We start from the raw sequence: 9,588 nt of genomic DNA on the forward strand, positions 1-9,588 counted from the left end.
AAATAGTGATTTTTTGAAGACATTGTTACTATGTAAGTGTTAAACTAGGTCTAACAGACATATTAAGTGACTTTGATTGATTTGAATTACTACAGTGTGTTTAAAATTTATTTCTAATATTTTTTTATTTTTAAAGCTTTTTATTTTGCTTATTTTAATTGGCAACCCCTGTTTATTTTTATACCATTCGATGGGGAATTAGAAAATGAACATTTTTTTTATTACAACCATAACGTAAATTTTAACACATTCGGAGTTATTTGCCAAAAACTTGTTTTGTTGACAAATTTAATGAATAAAAGTCGAAGGTGGCGGAATTAAAAAGGCAACATTTTTTGTTATCACAACCCTATTGCAAATCCTAACACATTCGGAGTTATTTGCCAAAAACATTAACCATGTTCGACTTTTAATCATTAAAGCTATTTGTCATTGACAGAATGGGTTTTTAGCAAATAACTCTGAATGTGTTAAGATTTGCAATAGGATTGTGATAACAAAAAATGTTTGTTTTTTAATTCTGCATTGATTACCATAAAAAGAAACGGCGTTAAAACCATTTGCGATATGTAATCATTAAAATACTTGACAAAACAAGTTTTTATCAAATAACTCCGAATGTGTTAGGACATATGTTATGGATGTATTATAATAAGTTGATCGTTTTTTAATTCTGCATCGAATGATATAAAAATAAATAGGGGTTGCCATTTAAAATAAGCAAAATAAAAAGCTCTAAAAATTAAAAAGTTTGGAAATAAATTGTAAACACCCCGTAGTAATTCAAATCAATCAAACTCACTTATGAGTCTGTTAGACCTTGTTTAACACTTACGTAGTAAAAATGTTTTCAATTGAGCACTGTTTCTATTTTTTATTAATTTTTAAAACTAAAGGTGTAAAACCGATTTTTTTTGTATTTATTTTTTTAAACAATAATCCTTGAACGGATTAAAACAAAATTAGGGACATGTAAGAAGCTAAAAAGGTATCATAATGAGTAAAAAAAATAATAGCTTGCCATTAAAAAAATATGACTATGACGTCAAACTTTTTTAGGGACACTCTGTATAGTCAAAAATATTTTTTTGAAATGTGTCCTAGAGTATAAATACCATCTACAAAATATCAAACTTACAACTTTAATAATAAGTAAGCTATAGAAGACGGGAACTGAGCTGGACCACCCTGTGTAAATTGAAAAAGTTAAATGGAACACCCTATTTTTTATTTTTGCTTTTCAAATATTATCAAATTGTGAATCTAAAACATTAAGTTCCGAATGATCAAAAGTTAATAATTAAAAAGATATTTGACTTTAATATTTAATTTCAGCAACAATGTAGATTATTCATGAGCATTGTCGTTACCGAAGTAAACAATACCATAACCATATAACCATAAGCAACTCTATCACGGTTGATTCGTTGGAGTTTATACAGGGATTTAAAAATTTGCCATAAATATTAAAATTTTAGTTATTTTACTGTAATAAATGACGAATAATGGCCTAATAAGGGTAATATTAAAGTTAGTATTAGCTGGAAATTTCTTTTTGTGACTACTGAAATAATAGGTAATAATTTGTATTCATTTTTTTAATGTTTAAAGTTAAATAACTTTTATGTAATCAGCAAGAGACCTTTAACTTTATTACCGAAGACTTAGCGTCAATTTGAAGGTCATTTTAGGTGCAAAAATAAATAAATGGGTGTTTCATTTACAATTTTTAGGGCCGGTTTACAGAAGATTTTAATCGCAATTAAAATTTAATTCGAGATTAACTTGACATTTGTCAATGCATTTGAAATGGTAACTTAATTAGAATTAGTTTAATCTTGGATTAAATTTTAATTTTGCTTTCTGTAAACCGACTTTTAATTATTTAATTTTTAACAAACCTCTCAATTTTTTATTTTATTGGTTACGGTGAGCTTAAAAAAAGTCTTATGTATGAAAATAACTCTAAAAAATAGATTTAGACTCGTTTTAATTATTTAAGACTTTAATAATAGCAAAATTAGACAGTGGAAATTAAAATTTCTTGACTTTGGCTAGCGTCAGATGAAATCAGAACACTTCATTGAAATTAATAACCGATGGGACACAAAAAAACTTCACATTTTTTTTTGTTAAACAAGCGTTAAAAATTCTAATTTAAAAGGCACTAATTGTAACAAATATCGAAAAACAAAGCAATGCGTAACGACTTCCGATTAATTTATTTTTTGTTTACAGATAACGGACGGGACAAAAAGTCTTGTGTATGAAAATAAAATAAAATAATAAAAAAAATAAAAAATTATAAAATAAAATAAAATAAATAAAAATAAATAAAATAATAATTATATGAAAATATAATAATAAAATAAAATTTATTCAGACAGGTTTTAATTATTAATGATTATTAACAATAGTGAAATTAGACAGTGGAAATTAAAATTTCTTGGCTTTGTTTAATAACATATAAGAACAACATTTATGTGTTTGCAATAACGGACGGGACAGCAAAATTTACGAAGATGAAAAAGTAATATTACTAATCAATTTACTTACCCATTTCCATCTTCTAAACTACCAGAAACTAGAAAAACACTCAAAAATTATTCAACAGTTGTAGTACGTCAATTTTTAACAGTATTTTATGTTATGGCCTACAAGGCAATGTACTTAAATTTTAGAATCCAATGAATTAATTCAATTTAAATGGTTATCCTCTTCTATTTTAAATACCCAACAAAAAAACTCTTTTATCGCAGAATACATTAAATAAAAACCGAATTACTAAAATTATTTTGAAAATGTTGGTGTGAATTTAAAACTATTTGCAGAAAAAGAAAACGACGTTGAGAAAGAAACGGAGAGGATTAGGCGGCAAATTCAGGCCGAAAAACGCGTCCAAGACGATTTGAGGGGAGAGATATCCAATCTTCAGTCGCAGTTAGAGGAGAGTAAGCAGGGGCTTTTGGCTGCTTCTCGAATCAGTGACCAATTAGAGCAGTCAAAACATTTGATCAGCAATCTAAAATCGGAAGGTAATTTTTTTTGTTTTTGTCGTAGAGTTTGTAGTGATAGTGCGACGTTTCAGTTCTTTAAATTTTATCAAAGGATCAATGGTTGTCTGTGAAATATCAGCTGGTAATTCTGGGTTGATGAGATCCCAGAATATCGACTGATATTATCATAAACAACTGTACCGACCTCTCAGTAACATCATCACATACACACATTGTACTAATTGTTGGTTGGATGATTATTTTTAAGTGTGTGCACGTAGTTTGTTTGCTTCATTTTTTTATCACGCACAATAAATTGTTTTGTCCTCCCTCTATTTGAAATTGTCGTTTTTTCGGATTTAAGCACTTTTACGGAGAACTAAAACTAGGGGGCGAAAAGAGGTTTAAATTCACTCAATTTTCTATACTCGTATATAACCAGGGCTCAAACTTATTATGTATATTTAAAAACTTGTGGGAATACCACCAATAGAAATCTACAGTTTAAAATTTTGTGCAATATCTTGGAACTAGGTATAATAATTAATTGAAAACCTTTTTATTGTTGTTACAAAATCAGCACCGAAAAATATACGAAAAAGATAAACAAAACGAAAATATAGATTGAACCTAACTAACGCACTTACTTTATATTTTTCTAATCTATAGTTTGTTTTAAAAAAATCAAACAGGTCGATCTTATTTTTATAAATTAATGATATATACATTTTGCCGCCATGGCAACATTTACTCGTATGTCGTTATTGGCTCTTAAGTAATGACGTCTTATATTTGGGGTGTTTTTTGTCATTTTGAGAAAAATATAGAAACGTATGCTATAAAATTCTCTCTTTCAATTGCAATAATTGGTTTTGTAATTCGGAAATAAAATTAACTAGACGCCCTCTGGTGATGACTTTTGAACTATGTCGAAAACAGTAAAGAAATTTTCGTAATGCCACATTTAACTGACATTTAATGAATTGTTCAACAATTTTGCGTGTATAGTGTTAATTACTTACAATAGAAAGAATTACTTTAAAAGTACGTGGTGGTAAATGCTAGCGTTGACTTTGGTTCTGTAGTTTTTCATGGTATAATGTGTTTATTGTTGGAACTTGAAAGTGCATAAAAAGTGAAAAATATTTAAATTGTGATTACAAAGTGTTATCAAACAGTTGTCTAATTAAAGATTATAAGTAATGGATCACAGCGAACACAAAGTTTGGCTCAAGAAACCAATAAATTAGTGAAGTGTTATGAATTTTAAGTTAGAATTTTCCACTGAAAAAATCATGAAATGTTGCGGTAAATCTACAAAACTACAATAAAGATTAACAACTGCTGATACATTTAAACGTAAATTATGCCAAAAGGTAGGTTTTTCAATGTCTTTGTAATAATTTTCCAATAAAGAAAGTGAACCAAACAGTCATTCGTTATTCGTGTTTTCCTCGTCATCTCTCATTTGTCAACATAAGTTTCTTGCATCAAAGATGAAATAATCATTCCGCGTAGGCAATGTAATAATTGTGAAGCACCAAAATTCGTACAACGCTCAAAATACCCGAATAAACATTTTCCCGCCATTTATGGTTACTGTTTTCGACCTAGTTCAGTGGCGCCCCCAACGGTAATTTTACTTCCGAATAGATTGGTTTATTTAGATGTTAGATATTTTGTTATAACACCGAAAATTTGTGCTATAATGAGATGAGTCCATTAACCTGTTTTTTCTACAAGTATACAAATTAATATTAAATATAAAGTAATATAAAAAATTATAAATAACATCTGATATTTCATTTTACGTGTTTTCCATAAATTTAATGACAGTATTTTTAAAGGAGTGATTTTTACTAAACAAAAATATTAAAATAGTGGTTCGTGTTGGCTCTTGGGGTTAAAGATCACTCTTAGAGACCACTATAAAAATTTCATTAATTTATTTTCTCTTTATGAAGTGTAAAAAAAGTAAAATCTTTAAGGGTAGCTAGCCCTAATGTCCCGTTCGCTAAAACGCAGACGTTAGTAAGTAGGTATGTATACTGATTTACATTTAAAATAATCTCTTCAAATTTAGAGCTTAGAGAGAACACAATTTTTTTATAACGAGCTCCCGGACTATAAGTTATGTGGAAGAAAGATTTTAGGAAAAAAAAGAGGATAAAAGACAGTATTAATCCTAGATGGACAAAACTTGAACGGGTTAAAAATTGAAGGGCTTCTAATTTGGAAAAAACTTACGTCCATGTCTAATTCTTAATAAAATCAAAGAAATAAGTTCTGTACTTCATTCCTCCAATTCGCGTTTTATACTAACTTTTGCTTATGGATTTTTCAAACAAAATATTACAATGTTCTAACTATGTTGCTGTATAGTTTACATTATCTATTAGTCGTTACCTAAAAATCATACCATTATTCCAACTTAAAACAGATTTGCAAAATATCAGCAAAGTTTCGGACCTTCTTCCTAACTCAAAACTCGTCTAAATGGACTTATTTCGTTATAATACTGAACACCCCATTTAATGATAACAAACATGTTTTCTTACTGATTTGTTACTGCACTGAGAATTTATTTTCTTTATGGTAATATAAAAAATGGTACAAAAAATTTAAAAAATATAACATAATATTCTTGTTTTTGTTTTGTTTTACAAGGACGTTTGTTTTTTTTAATATATTTTTTCAACTAATTATCATGGAAACACTTAGTATAAAACCTTAGTACAAAAAAAAGTAACAAACACTTCTTATAGAACAGAATCATAGACTTTTGTATACAATTATCAAGAATGTTTTTAACATTTTTATTTTATATTTTTTTGTACTATATGTGTGTCAAGATGTAGTATAATTACTATACTTAGTTCAAGGATTTTTTAAAGAGTGGCCATTTACAAAGATATAAATTTTGTGTGTTACTTTTGGTTCAGTCTATACAGGTTTTTTTTTTCAAGTTTTATAGCCGAGGCAAAATGAAATATTTCTAGTGGAGTAAAATTTAATTAATTAATTAATTAATTAAGCTTAAACGATAGGGAATTAATTACGCTACCATATTTTTATTCTTTGATATTGTTCAAAGTTTTTAACGTATTGCTATGACACATTCAAAACTAATTTTAGTAAAAATTAGTTATTTAGCATATTTTCTACATGGAGAAAATCTTTCACGGTCTCATTTTTACTCAACTGTTTTTTCCTTAAAGTAACTTGTTTTTCGTAACCTCCAAAAATATTCGCCAATTTTTTCTTTATCAATTTCGCTTTTTCGTTTAATCACCAAAATTTTATTCTCCAATTCACACAATTTAAGATTTTCTTCTCATTTTGCAAGGTGTTCATCGTTTGCACTTTTGGTATCGTTTGAAACTTTTTGCAAACATTTCTTAAAGTTTCCTAATCAGATTTTCTTTTTAAGCTCTCACATTTTTAACCATCGACAATAATTGTTTTTTCAAGTTCTCTGTATCAATTTTTAGGCTCTTTCTTGGAACACCCTCATATTTATTCGGCTAACCATTTGTTGTTCTTTTTTTAGATACAATTGTCTTGTAATTCATTTTTCAGATTAATTAATTTTTCGTTTTTTTTTATTTGAGCTTATCTTAGTGTAAAAAGGAATAACAAGATGAAGGTTTATATTACAACCTGTTGTAAAAAAATACACAATTTGGCTACAACTGTAATGAATGATTTTTTTTCACTGAAACTAAAACTTAAAACACCCTACATAACAGGAAATGATCAAAATTAAATAAAAAACAACAGTCTCACCTTTTACAACAAAGTGTATTTCAAATTTGATCAGTTATTAATGTACAAGACATTCAATGATATTATTTTACATAAAAATTAATAAGTTACTTTGTAAATTAATCACAAGGTAACAGTTTATTTAATATACTTAGGAGTGTTTTGGAAAGTTGTAAACATTTGTATGTACGCTATGCTACCTAATATTTTGGTCCTCTGTATCACTGAACACCCCCACCTTAAACTTAGTTTATCACAGTCGTAAATTACACGTATTTTATGCATTATTTTTGCACTGTACTAATTGTTTGCACGCTTGACTGCGTTTCGTTAATCTCATTTGGTAACTGTGAGGTTTGTTTATTCCTCAGACTACTGAATGGGATCGACAAAATGTGGTTTTGTTTTCACCATTTTTATTTGCTCGTTTTTTATTTTTATTTTTGGCTTCTTAGTGTTTGATTTGTTTGTTACTTTTAATAATTTTATATTTTACAGTTTGGTTTGTTTCCAGTGGCATGGATATGGCATGTTTTGCATTAAAAGTTCAGGGTTTGAGTATTACATCAGGTACTGGTTCGGTTTTGAAAAACCGGTCCCTGAGTAACACTTACATTCTGGCTTTTATCATCGACGTATAGTTTGTATTTATTTTTTTATTTATTATTATTCATCTTAACTATATTTATTTGTTTCACTGGCAACTTCAATAAAAAATCTGGTGTTTCAGTTTCACAGCTGAAGGAGAAATTGCAAAAAAGTGAGGACCAGATTAAAGCCCTCTCTAGCCAAACCGACGGTAAAGTCGACAAATCCCTAATCAAAAACCTGGTCATAGGTTTTGTGTCAACAAATAACAACTTGACGAAAGACCAAACTCAAATTCTCAAAATTATCGCAACAGTTCTGGACTTCAGTCAGCAAGACCACGATAAACTCAACCTGAATAAGCCACAACAGGGGTGGTTAAGTTCACTTTTGGCCCCGCAAACATCGCAAGGGATGACCCAGGAATCATTGTCTCAAGCGTTCGTTAAATTTTTAGAAAACGAATCAAAACCGAGACTGGTTCCAAGTTTGTTAAGCAACAATGGGGAAGCGCCAAAATCGCGAAAAAACAGTGTTACAGTTCCTAGGCAGTCGCCGAGCATTTTGTCCGAGGTGGTGTTGCCCACGTTCGCGGATTTCGCCCAAAACAGGAATTCCAGTTCGATTTTAAAAGATGTGTTGAAGGATAATAGTTAATAATTTGGTTTATTTGTTATTGTTTTGTTGGTTGTATTGAATTTATCAAATTTTGTAAGTATACCTGCTGTGCAAATATTGTTACATATTTATATTTATAAAATAAAAGCTTGTATAAAATTTCAACTGGTTTTATTTACCCCAACTCTACTGCACTGAAAATAAAATACAATAAAATAAAAGTAGTGAAAACTAAGGAAAAAGCGTATTCTAAAAAAAAACTGATAAGGCCTACTCTAATTATAAATTCAAACGTTCGCATGGTAGAATATTTCGCCGTTTTTTTAATATCTACTTTTTTTATAGTGAAGTTCCTCTGACATTAAAAAATTCTAAAATCAGCAATTTTAAACATGAATACAAAATGATTTTTCTTATGTTATTTTTTTTTTCTATAATTTTGTTAAATAGAATTTGATATTTTTTTTATTATTATATTTTTTATTTTTCTTCAATTACATTGTTACATAGCTATTATTTTTTATGCATGAATAATTCTCTATAACAGCTGATTTTGAGAGGAAAATGCGACGTTGGCATTTTTATAGTTTTGAACAGTTAATATAACAGTTATTCATTATTAAATTGAATTGAAGATCCATGATCAATGTGCAAGGGATATTTGATGAGGTTAATGAAAAAATGTCTACTTGCACGTCCAAATCATATATTAAAATTGAAACATGTTTCGAGAAAAATCCTCATCATCAGACAAAAAAAATTACAACTGTACAATTAGAAAAATCTGTGAATAGAATATTACATTACTCACAGAGTTGAAGATAAGTCTAATAATTGTAAAAAATTTTACATTAAAACAGCAAAGTGAAATTAGCAAGCCGGTGAGGCCGAATTTTAACAACTTAACAAGTTCGGCTTAAAATTTAAGCTTTGCTGAAATCACTTATCTATAATTTCATTCCTTGCATTTTTTTACAGCGCGTTCTGCACATTGAAAAATATATTGATAAATTCCTTATATATATATATAACATATGATAATATATAATATAATATATTATATATATAATATATATATTATATATATATAATATATTATATTATATATTATTATATATTATTATCGATAAAGTGTTCACTCAACCTCTTAGGTATGTAGTACTACCTGAATAATATTGCACTATTCACTTAAAAAAGAAATAGTATTTATTAGGAGTATAAGTAAAGTTTTATGTGCTAGGGTTGATAGGTTGACTGATTTTTTGAGAAAAAACAACATTTTGTAGAAGAAAATTTTTTATACCAAAGATTTAGTATTAATCTAGACTTTTATTTTTCGGCAAAAATGATTTAAATGAGCTGTTTTCTTTGTTTTTTTTTGTTTGTCTAAAGTTGGCTGTTGGAAGTTACCAGAACGTTGGGGTAACTAGAAATTGTAGTGATTTTTCATATACTATTTTATTATAAAAGTGGGGTGCTGCAAGTATCTTAACGCGAGATAATAAAATTAAATAAAAAATGTTAGTATAATTAGTACAATATTTAAAAGATGTAGCAGTTTTTGCAAAAACAATGTATTTCATTTGGATGAATCTACAGTTAAATAATTATTTTTTTAACA

General features: G+C 28.1%; 1 protein-coding gene, 1 long non-coding RNA gene and 3 other non-coding genes across 5 annotated transcripts in view; 4 read left to right on the plus strand and 1 right to left on the minus strand.

Annotated features, from left to right (window-relative positions):
* Window positions 1–8,128, plus strand: part of Gmap (Golgi microtubule-associated protein) — a 33,192-nt gene extending 25,064 nt beyond the window's left edge. Inside the window, exons 5-6 of the mRNA XM_961974.4 lie at window positions 2,832–3,035; window positions 7,492–8,128. Of these exons, the coding sequence (XP_967067.1) occupies window positions 2,832–3,035; window positions 7,492–8,006 (719 nt within the window). The 3' untranslated portion in view covers window positions 8,007–8,128. The remainder of the gene's footprint in view (window positions 1–2,831; window positions 3,036–7,491) is intronic.
* LOC135265282 (uncharacterized) overlaps window positions 1–9,588 on the minus strand; it is a 362,501-nt gene that overhangs the window by 102,127 nt on the left and 250,786 nt on the right. The window lies entirely within an intron of this gene.
* Mir283 (microRNA mir-283) lies at window positions 3,117–3,192 on the plus strand. The gene has a single exon (NR_036307.1). It is a non-coding gene; the product is annotated as a microRNA mir-283 (primary transcript).
* On the plus strand, window positions 7,071–7,171 carry Mir3477 (microRNA mir-3477). Its single transcript, NR_038675.1, has one exon. It is a non-coding gene; the product is annotated as a microRNA mir-3477 (primary transcript).
* Mir12 (microRNA mir-12) lies at window positions 7,302–7,388 on the plus strand. Its single transcript, NR_036280.1, has one exon. It is a non-coding gene; the product is annotated as a microRNA mir-12 (primary transcript).

This window comes from Tribolium castaneum, chromosome 1 (assembly GCF_031307605.1).
Source record: "Tribolium castaneum strain GA2 chromosome 1, icTriCast1.1, whole genome shotgun sequence".
NCBI classification, from domain to species: Eukaryota; Metazoa; Arthropoda; class Insecta; order Coleoptera; family Tenebrionidae; genus Tribolium; species Tribolium castaneum.